General features: G+C 41.6%; 1 protein-coding gene across 1 annotated transcript; it reads right to left on the bottom strand.

Moving 5' to 3' along the window:
• Positions 1–6,175: 6,175 nt before the first annotated feature.
• On the bottom strand, positions 6,176–6,736 carry LOC124286102. The gene has a single exon (XM_046722434.1). It carries the CDS (start codon positions 6,734–6,736, stop codon positions 6,176–6,178), a length of 561 nt encoding a protein of 186 aa, XP_046578390.1.
• Positions 6,737–20,174: the final 13,438 nt, after the last annotated feature.

Raw genomic sequence — 20,174 nt, 5'->3', positions numbered from 1 at the left:
AAGAAGTGATGTTATAAGATGTGCTCATAGATAGTACATATCGAGTCTGTTATAAGATGTGCTCATAGATAGTACATATCGAGTCTGTTATAAGATGTGCTCATAGATAGTACATATCGAGTCAGTTGATTATTTTTTGTTGAAAATGTGCACTGTATCAGACATTTGTTTTCATGCCATTGAACGTATAGAAAGTTTATGACTTTGATCACAAAATACCTGGATGCTTCCCATTTGAACATTACCCTTTAGAGGGGAATGTGTTTATAACCTGATGAAAGTTAGTTAGATGTAAGAAATACATACTAATTAATCCATAGCGTTTCACCTATTCAAAACTTTAGTTTCAAACAGGAAAGAAAGGAAATATGTCATTTGATGACTATAACAAGAGAGAGGGCATGACCCCAAGACAGGTTGCCGATCTCTTCACAAGCGTTGCCAGCAGCTACGATCAGGTGAGATGAATGACACATTATACGCTATAGTCTCCTATTTTCACCAATATGTTACCTCAAAGAGCGACGGACACAATTCATTCCAACTATCCATATATGCATTAAGACAGAGGTATTTTGATTGCAATAAATTGTATATATGATATAATAATATGATGTGCTGCTCAAATGAACGCAAGGTCCATCCGATTCATTTACTACAGTACTATCTTGCCTTTTTGACAAGTGTGTGTGACAGTTGATTTCATGATTTACACAGATGCATAAAATATACACACAATTCCTACATATATACAAACGCTTTTTGGACACCTGTCCTATCCTTCACAACACTATACAAAACACAGGGGCGGTGGTGTAGCCTAGTGGTTAAAGCGTTCGCTCGTCACGCTGAAGACCTGGGTTCGAGTCCCCACATGGGTAAGATATATCAAACACATTTCTGATGTCCCCCGCCGTGATATAACTGGAATATTGCTAAAAACGGCGTAAAAGTAAACTCACTCACTCACACGGATATACCAATCTAACCATAAACCGACCATCTGCACTTGGCTGTCAGGCTGGGTGAGTTGGATGATTGCTTCTCATCGTACTGGGATTTTATACGGATGATGTACATTTACAGATGTGGACAATCCCAAGTTACAGGGACCCTATACACGTGGCCGAGTGTGTCTCGGCTTTCTTTCAAGAAGATAAGAGGGCATCTGTGAGGATTCTGGATGTTGCTGCAGGCACAGGAATGTTAGCGGAACAGGTGCGCCCATTGGTCTGGTGTTACTTGTGGAAAGGCTAAGACTGATTCAGTATCCATGAAATTGTCAGGTTCAGACCATGTATTGTGTATGCTATACGTGGGGATCCTCGGTGTGTAAGGGGTGGTACTGGGTGTCAGAAATGCAAATAACGTGGGATTGGAACTTGGAACACATACCAGTGTGGACACGGATTCAGTTATGATGTGGGGATTCAGTTATCGTGAGACTGGATGTTGGGATTCCATAAGTGTGAAACTGCATGTAGGGATTCCATAAGTGGGAGACTGCATGTTGGGATTTCATTAGTGGGAGACTGCATGATGTTGTTATTCCATTGTTGGGACACTGGATGTTGGGATTCCAATAGCGGGAGACTGGGTGTTCGGAATCCATAAGTGGGAGACTGGATGTTGGGAATCCATAAGTGTGAAACTGCATGTTGGGATTCTATAAGTGGGAGACTGCATGTTGGGATTCCATTAGTGAGAGACTGGATGTTGGGGTTCCATTAGTGGGTGACTGGATGTTGGGATTCCATCAGGGGAGTCTGGATATTGGGATTCCATTAGTGGGACACTAGATGTTGGGATTCCATCAGTGACTGGATGTAGGAGATTTCATAAATGGGAGTCTGGATGTTGGGATTCCATTAGTGGGAGACTGGATGTTGGGATTCCACTTGTGGGAGACTGGATGTTGGGATTCCATTAGTTGGAGACTGGATGTTGGGATGTCATTAGCGGGAGACTAGATAATGGGATTCCATTAGTGGGAGACTGCATGTTGGGGATGTCATTAGTGGGAGGCTGGATGATGGGATTCCATTAGTGTGGAGACTGCATGTTGGGGATGCCATTAGCAGGAGATTGATTCCATGTTGGGGATTGCATTGATGGGAGACTGGATGTTGGGATGCCATTAGTGTGAGACTTAATGTTGGGATTATATTAATTGGAGACTGGATGTTGGCATTCCATAAGTTGGAGACTGGATGTTGGGATTCCACTTGTGGGAGACTGGATGTTGTGGATTCCATTATAGGGAGAGTGGGTGTTTGGATTTCATGAGTGGGAGACTTGATGCTGGTAGTGTGAGACTGTGTGTTGGAATTTCATTAGTGGGAGACTGGATGTTGGGATGCCATTACTGTGAGACTGGATGTTGGGATTTCATTAGTGGGAGACTGGATGTTGGGATTCCATCAGTGGGAGACTGCATGTAGGGATTCCATAAGTGGGAGACTGCATGTTGGGATTTCATTAGTGGGAGACTGCATGATGTTGTTATTCCATTGTTGGGACACTGGATGTTGGGATTCCAATAGCGGGAGACTGGGTGTTCGGAATCCATAAGTGTGAAACTGCATGTTGGGATTCTATAAGTGGGAGACTGCATGTTGGGATTCCATTAGTGAGAGACTGGATGTTGGGGTTCCATTATTGGGAGACTGGATGGTGGGGATTCCATTAGCGGGAGACTGGATGTTGGGATTACATTTTTTAGGAGACTGGACTGTGGGGATTCCATCTGTGTGAAACTGGATGCTGGGATTATTCCAATATTGTGAGACTGGATATTGGGATTCCACTAGTGGGAGACTGGATGTTGGGATTCCATTAGTGGGAGACTGGATGTTGGGATTCCATCAGTGGGAGACTGGATGTTGGGATTCCATCAGTGGGAGACTTGATGTTGGGATTCCGTTAGTGGGAGATTGGATGTTGGGATTCCATTAGTGGGAGACTGGATGTTGGGATTCCACTTGTGGGAGACTGGATGTTGGGATTCCATTAGTGGGAGACTTGATGTTGGGATTCCGTTAGTGGGAGATTGGATGTTGGGATTCCATTAGTGGGAGACTGGATGTTGGGGATGCCATTAGCGGGAGACTGCATGTTGGGGATGTCATTAGTGGGAGACTGGATGATGGGATTCCATTAGTGGGAGACTGCATGTTGGATTGCCATTAGCGGGAGACTGGATGATGGGATTCCATTAGCGGGAGACTGCACGTTGGGGATGTCATTAGTGGGAGACTGGATGATGGGATTCCATTAGTGGGAGACTGCATGTTAGGGATGCCATTAGCGGGAGACTGGATTCCATGTTGGGGATTGCGTTAATGGGAGACTGGATGTTGGGATGCCATTAGTGTGAGACTTAATGTTGGGATTATATTAATTGGAGACTGGATGTTGGCATTCCATAAGTTGGAGACTGGATGTTGGGATTCCACTTGTGGGAGACTGGATGTTGTGGATTCCATTATAGGGAGAGTGGGTGTTGGGATTTCATGAGTGGGAGACTTGATGCTGGTATTTCATTAGTGTGAGACTGTGTGTTGGGATTCCATTAGTGGGAAACTTGATTCTGGGATTCCATGAGTGGGAAACTGGATATTGGGATTTCATTAGTGGGAGACTGGATGTTGGGATGCCATTACTGTGAGACTGGATGTTGGGATTTCATTAGTGGGAGACTGGATGTTGGGATTCCATCAGTGGGAGACTTGATGTTAGGGTTCCACCAGTGGAAGACTTGATGTTGGGATTCCATTAGTGGGAGACTGCATGTTGGGATTCCACTAGTGGGAGACTGGATGTTTGGATTCCGACAGTGTGAGACTGGATGTTGGGATTCCATTAGTGGGACACTAGATGTTGGGATTCCATCAGTGGGAGACTGGATGTACGAGATTTCATAAATGGGAGTCTGGATGTTGGGATTCCGTTAGTGGGAGACTGGATGTTGGGATTCCACTTGTGGGAGACTCGATGTTTGGATTCCGTTAGTGGGAGACTTGATGTTGGGATTCCGTTAGTGGGAGATTGGATGTTGGGATTCCATTAGTTGGAGACTTGATTCTGGGATTCCATTAGTGGGAAACTGGATATTGGGATTTCATTAGTGGGAGACTGGATGTTGGGATGGCATTACTGTGAGACTGCATGTTGGGATTCCATTAGTGAGAAACTGGATGTTGGGGTTCCATTATTGGGAGACTGGATGGTGGGGATTCCATTAGCGGGAGACTGGATGTTGGGATTACATTTTTTAGGAGACTGGATGGTGGGGATTCCATCTGTGTGAGACTGGATGTTGGGATTATTCCAATATTGTGAGACTGGATATTGGGATTCCATTAGTGGGAGACTGGATGTTGGGATTCCATTAGTGGGAGACTGGATGTTGGGATTCCATTAGTGGGAGACTGCATGTTGGGATTCCACTAGTGGGAGACTGGATGTTGGGATTCCACTAGTGGGAGACTGCATGTTGGGATTCCACTTGTGGGAGACTGCATGTTGGGATTCCATTAGTGGGAGACTGCATGTTGGGATTCCATTAGTGGGAGACTGCATGTTGGGATTCCACTAGTGGGAGACTGGATGTTGGGATTCCACTAGTGGGAGACTGCATGTTGGGATTCCACTAGTGGGAGACTGCATGTTGGGATTCCGTTAGTGGGAGATTGGATGTTGGGATTCCATTAGTTGGAGACTGGATGTTGGGGATGCCATTAGCAGGAGACTGCATGTTGGGGATGTCATTAGTGGGAGACTGGATGATGGGATTCCATTAGTGGGAGACTGCATGTTGGATTGCCATTAGCGGGAGACTGGATGATGGGATTCCATTAGCGGGAGACTGCACGTTGGGGATGTCATTAGTGGGAGACTGGATGATGGGATTCCATTAGTGGGAGACTGCATGTTGGGGATGCCATTAGCGGGAGACTGGATTCCATGTTGGGGATTGCGTTAATGGGAGACTGGATGTTGGGATGCCATTAGTGTGAGACTTAATGTTGGGATTATATTAATTGGAGACTGGATGTTGGCATTCCATAAGTTGGAGACTGGATGTTGGGATTCCACTTGTGGGAGACTGGATGTTGTGGATTCCATTATAGGGAGAGTGGGTGTTGGGATTTCATGAGTGGGAGACTTGATGCTGGTATTTCATTAGTGTGAGACTGTGTGTTGGGATTCCATTAGTGGGAAACTTGATTCTGGGATTCCATGAGTGGGAAACTGGATATTGGGATTTCATTAGTGGGAGACTGGATGTTGGGATGCCATTACTGTGAGACTGGATGTTGGGATTTCATTAGTGGGAAACTGGTTGTTGGGATTCCATCAGTGGGAGACTGGATGTTGGGATGCCATAAGTGTGAGAGTGGATGTTGGGATTCCATTAGTGGGAGACTTGATGTTGTGGATTCATTTCCCAATAGCATGGCATGATATAAACTCAAGTACAAAAGAAACGCTACCAACTTTTCAAACTTACCCTGTGAAGAAACCACAAACACTAGAAACATGCAATAAAGTTTATTGAGACGACTGACATAAAAAGTTATTTGATGTTTGTCAACAATTATAAATAACGATATGGTACCAATATTACAGAGGATTCTTTTAACGACACTTCAGCAATTTCATTTTCATTTTTTTACACATAAACTTCTGCTAAAGAAAAGTCTATAGCAATGACTATGGTGAACTCTAGTAGCGAGTATGGCCTCCTCGCGCCTCAAGACATGCATAGACCCTTCTACCCATTGATGACGTCAGTCGTCTGACGTCAGCAGGTGGAATGTTCCGCCATTCTTCTTGGAGGGTGTCAGCGAGTTCTTGACGGTTTGTTGGGGGATGTTGACGGCGCCGAACACGACGATCAAGAGCGTCCCACAAGTGCTCGATTGGTGACATGTCAGGGGAGCATGCTGGCCACGGAAGAACATTAACGTTGTTTGCTTGAAGGAAGTTCTGTGTAATTCTTGCCACATGGGGTCTTGCATTGTCATGCTGAAGCAGGATGCCCTGTTGGCGATTGCGCAGAAATGGCAGTACTGTGGGGCGAAGAATGTCATCGATATACCGTCTGGCCGTCAGGTTGCCATTGACGATGACCAGTGGCGTCTTTGTTCTCCACAAATGCCTCCCCACACCATCACACTTCCCATTCCATAGGGAACGACCTCCTGAACGCAACAGGCGGCCTGTCGTTCTCCAGTACGACGATAAACCCGTGCCCTGCCATCGTTTCGGTACAAGAAAATCTGCTCTCGTCGCTAAAGAGCACTCGCTGCCATTGACGTCGCTGCCATCGTAGTACTCGCCGTACCCACTCCAGTCGTCTCTGTCGATGTGCCTGGGTCAGCCGCTGTCCCCGGAACGGTCTGTAAGCCCTGATGCCAAAAGCTCTAAGCCGCCTGGTCACTGTGTGTCGACTGACACGACGACCTAACGCCAACGCCGCCGATGACGTCACCGTCAGGAAACGGTTGCGCAAGTGCAATGTGCGCAGGTACCGGTCCTCGCGTGGTGTTGTAACCCTGGGTCGGCCAGTTCTGGGTCTATCAGTAGTCTGGCCAGTCTGGCGATATCGTTGGACGAGTCTGGACACTGTTACGCGGTGACAGCCGAGGGTTTGAGCGACGTGGTCGTGAGTGGCGCCCATCTCCAACATTCCCAATGCTCTTTCTCGCTGCTGCGCTGTCAATCTCGGCATTCTTCTGGTGTCGTTTTGAGACAATGATGCTGTGCTTGCCTTCTGCATCGAATTTATACCCCAGTCGAACGAAAATTGTATTTTAATGACTAAAAACGTGCATTTCATGTTTTTGTTTGGAAGTGTACAAAGCAAGGATTCTGTTCCAATTTTTGTTTGTAAACACCTAAGATGTGTTCGGGTGATATAGTTCCTGTACCTGGAAACTAAAATTTTTTTTTAGTAATTCATATTTTATAATTTTTTTGTTTGTAGCGTTTCTTTTGTACTTAAGTTTATATACCGAGAAAGATTTTGCGAAGTTGTTTTGCTCACATGTGACATTACAGATATGAACATTTATTTGTTTACACTTTTAACAATACTTTTCTTCAATGTATGTTTTTTCTTAAATTATCATATATACAACATACAAGCAAAACGTGAAAGTCAACTTCATCTACTAACCTGCGTGAACTGCTTCTAAATTATGCCAAAGGTATTCTGTATTGGCCTATGATTACATCGGTTAAGATGTACTGTGCATATTTGCATTTCGGTATATTATCTTTGATATTCACGCATGCTAGAAACATTGCTGGAACTATCTGAAAGATTACGGTTTAATACAACACTCGTATGGATTACGTCATCTAATTTGTTTTGGTTGGGGCAAAATGACTTATGATATCTGCAAGCGAGTTAAGACCCTTGCTCGGGGGTTATGAGCAGTCGGGACCTGCTTGGGGATTTCAAATGTTTTCTTTTTCCAGATTTGATCGACCACTTACAATTACAAACATGAAGCCCCATGCATGATATATTTATGTTGTCCATCCAAGTAGGAACCTTCTTGTATTAGCATTTAACCCACAACGTGTCTGTCGGAATAGGTTTTGTGTAAAGCACTCTCAGCCAGCACCCTCCTCCTAATACCCCCTGTCAGATTCCTGATCCTCTTAAGAAGCAGTCCACGCCATTCTTCGTGTAAAGCAGCTTCGAACTGGGCCAGTTTCTGTACTGAAGGATCCCTTTGTTGCACACGACGACCAGTCACGTCCCAGATATGCTTCAAAGGGTTAAGATCGGGGCTCATCCAGTCGTGAACTAGGTCAGGGGGTGCAAAACTAAGTTCTTTTTGTATATACCACGTGAGTGAGTAAAGATGTACGGTCACATCTGCAATATTTCAGCCATATCGTGACTAAACCAAGTCTTAAATTCACCATAAATACATGTAAATTATAAAAAGGCTTTCAACGAAGGACAGTAAAAACAACAGTTATGAATATAGAACTAGTAGGTAAATCTAAAATATGTCAGCTACAGAAGACAATACAATATAAAAAAAACAAGATATATATCGCCAACAGCTGAAGGTAGATCACCACACTAGCTACCATGGAGACTTACAGTACATTTACTTCCTGCATGGACCCCAGCTGATTCCATTCCAGTTCAGCAGTTTAGACAATTTTGCCGGGAATGAAGTGATTTATATTAAACTTATTTACTCACTCACTTCTCATAACATACAGAAATGTATGCGTCGTTTTCTGTCTTGAGCTTTTGAGATGTAGATAGCTATTTAGATACAATATATAAGGTCAGAAGACCTTGTGTCGGAAACGCCGCATGGCAACATAAACACAAAATTCTTAATGTATTACATTGAGATTATTAACCGAGTATGTTTCCGTATCATTAATATCATATATCAGGAATAATAAATGTATTATTCGTGCCTTTGGAGAGCATAATGCATAATTTTTTGTCCTAATATGTGATATTAATGATGCAAAAACACACGAGATTAATAATCGCTTTATCATATGATGTCATTCTTAAAATTATTCTAAAAAAAGAAGGGAAATCATATGTGAATTTATATGAAGAGAATCGAGCATTCGCATAAGAATACTTAGCGGTACACCAAGGTGAAGGTCGTTCATGACGGCGGCATAATTTTATGGTTGTGACAAGTCGCTAATACAGTGCAAACATAACACATGCTTAAAATGAGATCTGTCGGTCTATAAAGAACAACAAATCGGGCAGGGTTTTCTTGGTAGTGTTTCTATTTTCAATGCGGGTAATCACCTCATCAATATCAGTTTCTGATACCTGACGGAATCGATTAGTCATCTGTATAGTGATCGACAGATCACAATCCTTGGTTGGTACTTTTCTTAGACAATCGCCTTTCACTTGTGCCTCATCATTCGTACCTAGAATTTGAACGAAATAATCCGTTTCATGTTTTCCAAAGTCAATTACTGCTGTAACGACTCCAGACCCTCTGTCAGCAATTCTTACAGAATAACCAATTTTGAGAATGGGGGCAGCTATGTTTGTTTATAAACTCGTCAACGAAATGTAAACTCGCGACAAAGTTATCAGTGAAATGTTAAAACGTATATGATTCGCATGCCGTGTATGGAGTTTTATGAAAGTAGTTCGTTGACGTAGTTTGCATAGCTATCAGATTTGGACACCAAGTTTATCAGATTGCTTTATTGCATCGATAACACCCTCCATTAGATGATAATTAGGTATACTTGGCTCTTTTCCAGTTATTCTTTTCATACTTAGCCGACTCTTGTTGTAATATGGCCCACTGTTTTCTTTAGTTTATGCCCTAGTGTGTGCACTCGTGCGTACGTGCAATAAAACTATGACATATTGGTATACGCTATAATTATCCTGATTGTATTTTCACTAAAAATATTCCATAAGCATTATGTTAATTTGATCCATATATTAGCGTCACGTGTTAGATCGATGCTCATGCTGTTGATCACTGGATTGTCTTGTCCAGACTCGATTGTTTACAGACTGCTGCCAACTGACCGAAACTAATACTACAACTACATTAGTTTACATTCAATATTCATAACGTGTTACTAATATATAATGTACGATATGAAACTTATTTCTTGACATAGAATCAATAATATATACATGAAGAGTGGTTTCTCGACACATAATTGCTCATACGCGATTTTCTCTTGGCAGACCATGCCGTCCGTCTCGGCTTCATGAAACAAACCCTGCATAGCGGGGATATATCATTATACAGTTTTGCAAGGGAGAAGTCATTGCTATAATAAATAATTAATGTTCAAACTTCTGGCTGAAATAAAATTTATTATAAACTATAATATAAGTAATTGAATTACATTCTCAACAGTCATACATGAAGCGTTGACCGAAAGTAAAATCACTCTGCAAACTATACACATGGAATTTAATTGAGCACCTCTTAATATAGATCATCATAGCGATGATGTTATCGATGATGATGATGATGGTGATAAGTCATTGGTGCCATTGTTTAGCCGCACATTTCAGATAATGAAAAGCAGTGTTTCAGTTTGGAAGAGTTTGCCAAAACACAGCCGATATTCATACATTTATCACTCACATATTTACCGAGTGAAATGAAAATAGAGAGAGAGAGAGAGAGAGAGAGAGAGAGAGAGAGAGAGAGAGAGAGAGAGAGAGAGAGAGAGAGAGAGAGAGAGAGAGAGAGAGAGAGAGGGAGGGAGAGGGAGAGGGAGAGAGACATATAGTCTCCGATTGCATTAACGGGGTAGGATATTAGATAACCTTTACGGCGTTTCATTCCGGTTAAGAAGGACGAACGTAGCTAAGGAATTCAACGGTCATGGACGTGTAATTAACAATGAAAAAAAAAAGAATTATTTTGAATTTTCAAAGTATCATATGGTTAACTCAATGGTATAACACAAATGGACCAAATATACAAATCTGGAACACTCAACATTCAATGTCGTTGGTTCCCGAACAATATCTTCTAGAATACCGGATCACAGCTCTATATTTACAGCAGAAGCAAACGCCATCTTAACAGCTCTTAAATATATTTAAAAAAACGTAAATATAAACAATATATCATCTTTTCAGATTCTCTTTCGTGTCTTCAGGCTATTAAAAATCTTTCTTGCAAACATCCACTTTTATTAGGAATTATTGAATTGTACAATGAACTTGTTACTGGCCAATGCGACATCGTCTTTTGTTGGTAACCCTGCCACGTTGGCATTCCTGGGAACACGATGGCTGATATTGCTGCTAAGGCAGCCCTCAACAAATCTGTGACACCACTTCTTATCCCATACTATGATTACAAAGCCAGCATTAGAACATACATCCGCGATCTAATGCAAAAGAAGTGGGACACCCAAGTAAGTATTAATAAATTACATGCAATAAAACCCTACATTGGTTACACCTACTTGGGATGTCAGTCCAGATGTGAGGAGGTCATTATGCGACGATGTCGCATTGGCCATACCAGATATACTCATGCATATTTATTGAAAGGCGAAGATCCTCCGTTTTGTACCCCTTGTGATGAAAGGATCACAGTCAAGCATGTCTTGCTTGACTGCATTGAATATTCCATCACAAGGGATATCTATTTCACATCCAAAACTCTGAAGGATCTTTTTAATAATGTCAGTTCTCATTTAATTATTGCATTTAAAAAAAAATTAGATTGTTGACTGATTTGTAAATAGTTAAATATTTTATTATTGGTAGTTTATATTAGTAACTGAGATTATTAGTGGCTGTACCCTCAAAGGGGGTTGACGTAGCGTAAAATTATTGTCCTCCTGAGGGGGTACGTACGTCCAAAAACTTTCAAAGTCAATTTAAGTGTACCAGGTTTTTAATCGTAGAATATGTGTGCTTTTAATTTATGGCTAGATTTCTCTTCCGTCGCCAATGGCTGAAGGGATGCTGTAAATCCAACTAGGGTCCATGCAGGTAGCAAAAGTAATGTAAGTCCCCTTGGTTCCTAGTATGGTGATCTACCTTCAGTTGTTGGCGATCTATAGCCCATTTTTACATTGTATTGTCTTCTTTAATTGGAATATTTTAGCTTTGTTCGCTAGTTTTATATTGATATCTGTGATATTCTAGTTGTTTTACTGCCCTTCGTCGGCAGGTTATTTATAATATACATATATTTCATTCTAATATCGAATGTTCTCGTCACGATATGGCTGAAATATTGCCGATGTGCCGTTAAATATTAACTCACTCACTCACTCACTCAACATTCAAATCGCCAATCAGTCGTCACTAACAGTTAGTCAAATCTATTCTTCATACGATACTGTAACTGATGATACGTGTACATCACAAGACAGTTATAATTGACAAATACATTCGAAGCTTGGAGAACAGATTGATTTCCATATCCGTTTAACTATTGCAATGCATCGTTCTCTGAAAACACACTGATAGAGGCAACATCCTAATTAGCTCATACATGCTAATAGTATGTATTCCATTTTTGGGTGATTTTATTATTCAGGGACGTTTCACTAGGTCCGATATACAGTTTACAGAAATTGATTGACATATATCTTCATTTTCACTTCATCTTTTGTTTTGTGGGTGGTATGTATATCGCTTGCTTAACTTTCAGACACCTACGACTGCGTGGTGGCAGCTGGGGCTTTCAACATCGGGCTGCTACCTTGTGCTGCGTTGCTAGAGATGGTGCGACTTGTGAAGCCGGGTATTGGGATTTTACTTCCTCTTCACGTGGTTCACCTGAAGTGGTGTTCCTGATTCGTATGTGTTTGAGATTCGGATTTACAGACAAGTTCCATTGAAGTACCCGTTTTTAGACTGCGATGTTCCAGAGATCACTATCACAAATCCTATGTATTAAACGTATTACTGAGAGATAGATAGAACCTGAGTAATACCAGAACAAACTTTAAGTTCTTTTTAACATCAAGCCACTTCGAAAATGTGTGATGTCACTGAACCAAGATAGTTAGCAAGTCAGTAAACAGACTATGGTGTATTTAAAACAGAATGAAAAACACACACAATATGTACGTTGGATTTTATTGATAATTTGTGATTGTGACCAGTTTTTGTGAGTGAGTGAGTGAGTTAACGTTAACAGTCACAGCGGCAGTATTTCAGCTATACGGCAAGGTTATGGATACTGGGATCATATATTTTCACGCAACCGAAATTACTCCCAACATTGGTGATGGGTCAGGACACTTGACAATACATACCAGACCTCTTCAGGAAATATATGTCTTTGAAATAGTTTAATTCTAGCCAGTATGCCCTGCAGAAATTGACCTGTGGACAAATCCACTGATTTGGTGGTCGTCGTTGTCCGTTGCAGGAGGTGTGATATGTTTCGGGATCCTGGACGCTCGATACACTGAGGTAAAGGAATACATCAACAGGCTGGAACCTCTGATGCAGTGGCTGGAGCAAGATGGGGCGTGGCAACTGTTGGACAAGAAACACTACAATTGTTCTTACGACCCTGGAACCCTCTTCAGATATATTGTTCGAGCTTCTGATGTTCAAGTGAAACAATATATACAGAAGCTTCGTCATGCCCATTGATTCGTCTCCATGTAATTGCGATATCAGGTGTAGTACAGTAGCATTTACATTGTAGTACAATCACTGCTCAAGTTAAAATTCACTACCTTATGTACTTCATAATTATTCCATTACTACCTGTTACACGTACGTACATTCCACATCCAAGTGAATCTTGTAAACATAAATGTGAGTCACAAATACATAAATGAAGCAATACGAAAGCCAACATGTGAAAAGAAGGATACGATTTTGACTATAATGAGTCTATCAATAACCAGGGACGGTGGGGTGGTCTAGTGGTTAAAGCGTTTGCTCGTGACACTGAAGACCCGGGTTCGATTCCCTACATGGGTATAATGTGTGAAGTCCATTTTTTGTGTCCCCTGTCGTGATATTGCAGGAATACTGCTAAAAGCGGCGTAAAACTAAACTCACTCGCTATCAATTTCTATCAAATAGTACTAATGCAAGGCGTCCAGATCTCTTTAACCTTGCTGCGGGGTTTCAGAGTATTTCTGTTGTTGTGTGGGCCGTCACTTGTACTTGTTTTGACATTAACTGCGGTGGTATTGTCATAGCGTCTAATTCATTAATACAGTTATTACTGTATGAGACATTTATAGCCTTAATTGATCATACCCCTTGGCCGTGTCTGCCATTACATCAACTGGTCCACGGAAGTGCTGTTGTTTCTCTATCTGTCCATTGTCGAGTCTTCGCCTGTCCATTGTTGTCAAAAACTGTAAATATGCTCACATCTATATTGTCAAGGAGTGGGGTATGCCGACTGTCTGTGTAGTGATGGCTGCGAGCAGGATAATGCCGCTCGTAGGAAACGCCCTGGGGTTGAGCTGGAAATCCGCTCACCTAATTCATGTATGCTTCTTTTATCATGTACTGTATAACCAAGTAAAGAAGTTTGAACTCAACGTATTCCTTCGTCTTCAACAACGTATTGATCGTCTCAATTATGAGCTAATTCACCTTCCAACACATATCTACGCGTTGACAGTATTTCATTCCAGCTTGACAACGATACCATAATCTGTATCGCCCTCACGAAGACGTTGTTATCCACAAAGGTACCCTTAATTGAACTTCCCAACCTGAGAAGTTATGCCCCAAGGGTCATTGGATAATATACTACAAACAAAAAGTATGGGAACACCCTAAAATTTGATAGTCATATTAATTTAAACGTGGTGACGTCACGTATACTCTAAGGTAAATGCAACTTTTTGTGTGTTTAATGAGCACCTTAAACAACATGTTGGAACATGCAGTGAAGCAGCTGATACAATATTCCTTGAGTTTGAGAGAAATAAAACATGTTTAACTTGTTAATTTCATTATGGTTTTAAAATTCCTTCCTTTTGTCTGTTCGAAAATCATGAATAATGTTTGTTATTGTCTGGTGATAAACAAATGTGTTGTTTTAAATTTCTAATACTTTTCCAGTTTTGCTGTAAATAAGATGCTTGCTTGACAACGACATTAGAATCTATGTCATATTTGACCAAAAGGCTTATATTTGACCAAAGATGCAGGAAGTAACACTGACTCAAATCGATGTAGGCATTGACAAGGCTAGCAATGATTAAATGGATGGGATCCATGACTGAAGGTAGAACAAGAGGGTTGTAATGAACCCACTGACCTTCTTGAACCAAAGTCATCACAGGGGGACAGGAAAGAGATCCAGTTGAGCCTTGGAACATTTGCAGGCATCCTGGTGCATCATCTTCACCGTACCGTGTGTGGTGTTGAACAGAACTTTTTCCATCTGGACTTGGTGAATCCAACGGCCTGTTTCCGTTTTCTTTTGCGATAGTGATCCAGGTGGATGTCATGGTCACCCCAAGTGACGCCATCCATTGTTGAGAAACAAAACCATTGAAAAAAAAACAAGTGACGTCATCATCACCCTGTATATAAAAGAGGCATTTCTGACCGAGTTACCATGCTCTTTGTGGTCGCATCGTATCTAGAAGAGAGATACTTTTAGAACGGTTCAGAAAAAGCGGTGCAAGGCGTTGTGCAGGAGCACCAGCATCGTGACACGATTTGAAGTGACGTCATAGCTCGCCCTGCATCTCCCTAAAGCTCAGGATCATTCAGGGTGGGTCATCCGTCGCAGCAGCTCAGCCGTTGAACATGACATCTCCAGGCAACCTCCCTTCTTCTTTCATCAACATGGTTTCGCAGGCAAAGGACCTGGCTTCTGACTTCACCAATCTCCACAACATGTGGCTCAAAACCAGTTGAACAAGACGACCTACATGGATCTCAGGACCAGATCCAAGTGATGGAACGAAAGTTACTGTCGATCATCCGCAAGCTGGCGGGTATTCATCCGAAAAGAGAGACACTGTATGGGTTGATGGGCCGCTTCCATGAGTTGACGGAGGAAGACTATTACTGCATGTCGTATCACCAGGACCACTTACAGCTCCTCTCCGACAGCGCCAACAACTCTGTTTGCTTGGTGCTCATAGGTATTAACGATTCGCATGCCGTAGAAAATGCAGGAGACATTCCTCAGCAAGCTGTTACACATCGTGTTCAAGTTGAGGAATGGTCGTTCTATGACCTTGATCAATCAAGTACTGTACATCAAGCTGCTGGATAAACTCCAGGTAAATCTCTGGGCTCACTCGCCCAGGTAAGATCTTCGACGTGCCACCTACACTCTACCCTTGTTCTCCAACGATCCAGAGGTCACAGGCACGACGCCCAAACCTGTCCATCGAAAACGCATCCCTCCCAAGGCCACTCCTGCCAAGACTTATCCAAAGAAAAACAAAAGAAGGCAAAGAAGGTCACCAAGACAGCACCCAACACACCCACAAAGATGCCACCTACCAAGGCCCCATCCACCAAAGCAATCACCAAGGCACCCCAAAAGCCTGAGAGAGTCTCAAAGCACCAAGGGATACAAAACGGAGGATCCTCACCTTAATAGGTACTCATGAGTATATCTTGTGTGGCCAATACGACATCGTCGTATGATGACCTCCTCAAATCTGGACTGACAACCGAAGTAAGTGTAACCAATATAGGGTTTTATTTCATGTAATTTATGGATACCTACTTGAGTGTCCCACTTCTTCTGCATCAGATCACGGATGCAAGCTTTGTAATCAGAGTATGGAATAAGAAGTGGTGTCACAGATTTGTTAAGTGCTGCCTTGGCAGCAAGATCGGCCATTGTATTCCCAAAAATGCCAACGTGGCTGGGTAACCAACAGAAGACGATGTCGCATTGGCCAGTAGCAAGATCATTATATAATCTCGATTATTTCAATTAAAAGTGGATGTTTGCAAGATAGATTTTTAATACCCTGAAGGCAAGAAAGAGAGTAAAAAATATTATATATTGTTTATGTTTGGGATGTCTTTGAATATATTTTAAGAGCTGTTAAGATGGCGTTAGCTTCTGCTTGTAAATATAGAGCTGTTATCAGGTATTCTAGAAGATATTGTTCTGATCAATGACAGTGGCACATGCCACTGCGCCACTGTCCTTGGACCCATCTGTAAATAAGGATTTGTATGTATTATATTTAGTATTTAATTGATTAAATTCTTGTTTTATACTGTAATTCATTAGTTTCAGATTTCTTAAACTTTGTCAGAGTTAGGTCAACTTCAGGCCTCACCAGTTGCCAAGGAGGAGAAGAAAGAAGACGGGAAGGAGCTATATTTTCCAGCTCAATGCCGGCAGCAGAAAGAAATGGTTTAATTCTTAAACCAAGAGGCGGAACAAGAGAAGGCGATTGTAGGAAAATCTAGCCAACAGTTCAAATAACAAAAATACTACATTTAAAAATATGATAATATATATTTTACTTTTAAACGTTTTGGGACTTATTTTTTAAAGCTCTCAGGAGGACAATAGCATTACAGTACTTCAACCCCCTTTGAGGATACAGCCACTAACACTCTAAGTTACTAATCTAAACTACCAATCATTGAAATACAAGTCATTTACTATAGAAGATATTATTCAAAATTCATCTATTAAATCTTTTCTTTTAAATGAAAATTAACAGTGTTAAAAGATCCTTAACTGTTTTCACATTGAAATATTAATCCCTTATGATAGAGAATTCAACACAGTCCAGCAGGATGTGAGTGAGTGAGTGAGTGAGTTAATATTTAACGTCACATCGGCAATATTTCAGCCATATCGTGACGAGAACATTTGCATTGAAATGAAATATATGTATATTAGAAAACCTGTCGACGAAGGACAGTAAAACAACTAGAATATCACAAGTACAACTAAAACTAGTATGGAGAATTAAAACTGGTAGCACTATTTGGACAATACAATATAAAACCAAGCTATAGATCGCCAACACCAGAAGGTAGATCACCAAACTAGGGGCCAAGGGGACTTACAGTACCTTGCCTACCTGCATGGACCCTAGTTGGATTTACACCATCCCTTCAGCTGCTGGCGATTGTAAGAAATGCTAGCTACAATTAAAAAGACAAGAATGCTACGTCTAAAAATCCTGGGAAGTTTAAATTGACTTTGAAAGTTTTGAGACTTACGTACCCTCTCAGGAGGACAATAATTTTACGCTACGTTAACCCCTTTGAGGGTACAGCCACAAACAATCTCAGTTACTAATATAAACTACCAACAATAAAATATTTAGCTATTTTTTCAGATCAGTCAACAAATCTAATTATTTTAAAAATTCAACTATTAAAATGATAATTAACATTATAAGAAAGATCCTTCAATGTTTTGACATTAAAATACTGATCCCTTGTGATGGAATATTAAACACAGTCAAGCAGGATGTGCTTGACCGTGACTCTATCATCCTAAGGGATACAAAACGGAGGATCTTCACCTTTACTGACTGACTGAGTTTAGTTTTACGCCGCTTTTAGCAATATTCCAGCAATATCACGGCGGGGGACACCAGAAATGGGCTTAACACATTGTGCCCATGTGGGGAATCAAGCCTGGTCTTCAGCGTGACGAGCCAACGCTTTAACCACTAGGCTACCCCACCGCCCCTCTTCACCTTTTAACAAGTATTTGTGAGTATAACGCGTGTGGCCAATGCGACATCGTCGCATGATGACCTCCTCTTATCTGAACTGACAACCCAAGTAGGTGTAACCAATATAGAGTTTTATTTCATGGAATTTATTTATACCTACTTGGGTGACCCACTTCTTCTGCATCAGATCCCGGGTGTAAGTTCTAATGCTAGCTTTAAAATCGGAGTATTGAATAAGAAGTGGTGGTGTTACAGATCCGCTGTGAAAATAGAGCTGTTATTTGGTAGTCGAGAAGATATTGTTCGGTATCCAATGACAGTTGCACATGCCACTGCGCCACCATCCTTGGACCCATCTGTAAATATGGATTTGTATGTATTATATTTATTCTTTAGTTGATTATATTCTTGTTTATAGTGTAATTCATTAGTTTCCGATTTCTTAAACTTTGTCAGAGTTAGGTCAACTTTAGGCCTCACCAGTTGCCAAGGAGGAGAAGACGGGAAGGAGATATTATTTCCAGCTCAATGCCAGCAGCAGAATTTTGATTAATTCTTAAACCAAGAGGCGGAACAAGAGAAGACGTCTTGTTGTACAAATCCGCATAAAGAGGATTTAAAACACAGTTAAATGCAGGATTAGACTCGTTAGAATGTAGTTTTGTTATAGACTGTAAGGATAATTTTATAAGGGGTTGGTTAAGTGATGGCTCGTCGGCCTCAATATAGAGACTGTCAACAGGAGAAGTTCTAGAAGACCCAAGACAAAGTCTTAGGCCTTGGTGGTGGACAGAATCAAGTAGCTTTGGGTTGCTTTTGCAGGCTCCACCATATACGATTGAGCCATAATCAAGTTCCGAACGGACAAATGATCGATATAGGTGGAGGAGGGTAATTTGATCCCCTCCCCAGTTTGAGTTGGAAACAACTTTCAACAAATCGAGGGCCTTCAGACATTTGGCTTTAAGGAATTTAATATGCGGCAAAAAAGTTAATTGGGAGTCAGAAATTAGACCTAACAACCTGGCCTCCTTGACAACTTTGATGGGAGTACCATTTAAAGATAGTTCTGGGTCTGTATGCGGCTTATATTTTCTACCAAAGTGTAGACAATTAGTTTTTGACTTGGAAAATTTAAAGCCGTTTTCAAGACACCATTTATTTATTTTGTTTAAAACACAACTGCAGTTGCCGTTACATAATCAAAAACAAATTATTGATTTGTTAATTTGCCTATATTCCAGAAGGCCTTGGCTCATGGGCCAATATGGTAGGATCTATCTTTTCAAGATATGTTCCTGCTTGAGTATACCCTCCTAGTATCGCTGGTGTCGTCCGTTGGAGACCCACAGACTTGGGACATCGTCCTTGTTGACACTCCATGGTGGGTTTGGAGCTAGGACGATGAATTATATAAATTTCTATCATGGCGACCCCACTCAAAAAAAATACTCACACGATTCTGATGATTTGTTGTCTTCAGAAGATGACGGTCAAGCAGCCTTAACAATCCTGATAATTGTCCCCGTTTTCTAGTTATGTGTGCTCCTGATGGTGGCTCTTTAAAATTTAATCCCTTTGGTGTATCAAAGGGCATTAAAGGTTTGGCCGACGTGAAGGAAATCAAAAAGTTGAGATCTGGTTCCCTGCTAAGCGAGTGCAGGAAACAAATACAGTCACAAATTCTGCTCAAAACAAAATCGTTAGCAAATGTTCCTGTGGAGGTGGGCGGTGGGGTAGCCCTAGTGGTTAAAGCGTTGGCTCTCGTCACGCCGAAGGCCCAGGTTCGATTCCCCACATGGGGACAACGTGTTAAGCCCATTTCTGGTGTCCCCCGCCGTGATATTGCTGGAATATTGCTAAAAGCGGCGTCAGTCAGTCCTGTGGAGGTGTTCCCTCACAGGACGCTAAATAGCAGCACGGGCATCGTCCGGGATACTGGACGTTGCCTTTCAGACATGAGCGAAATTGATATAATGACTGAACTGCACTCCCAAGGAGTACGTCAGGTCAAACGCTTTACAGTTAAAAAGAAT

This window comes from Haliotis rubra, unplaced genomic scaffold (assembly GCF_003918875.1).
Source record: "Haliotis rubra isolate DU_JTF1 unplaced genomic scaffold, ASM391887v1 Scf376, whole genome shotgun sequence".
NCBI lineage: Eukaryota > Metazoa > Mollusca > Gastropoda > Lepetellida > Haliotidae > Haliotis > Haliotis rubra.
This window is presented reverse-complemented; position numbering and strand designations above follow the sequence as displayed.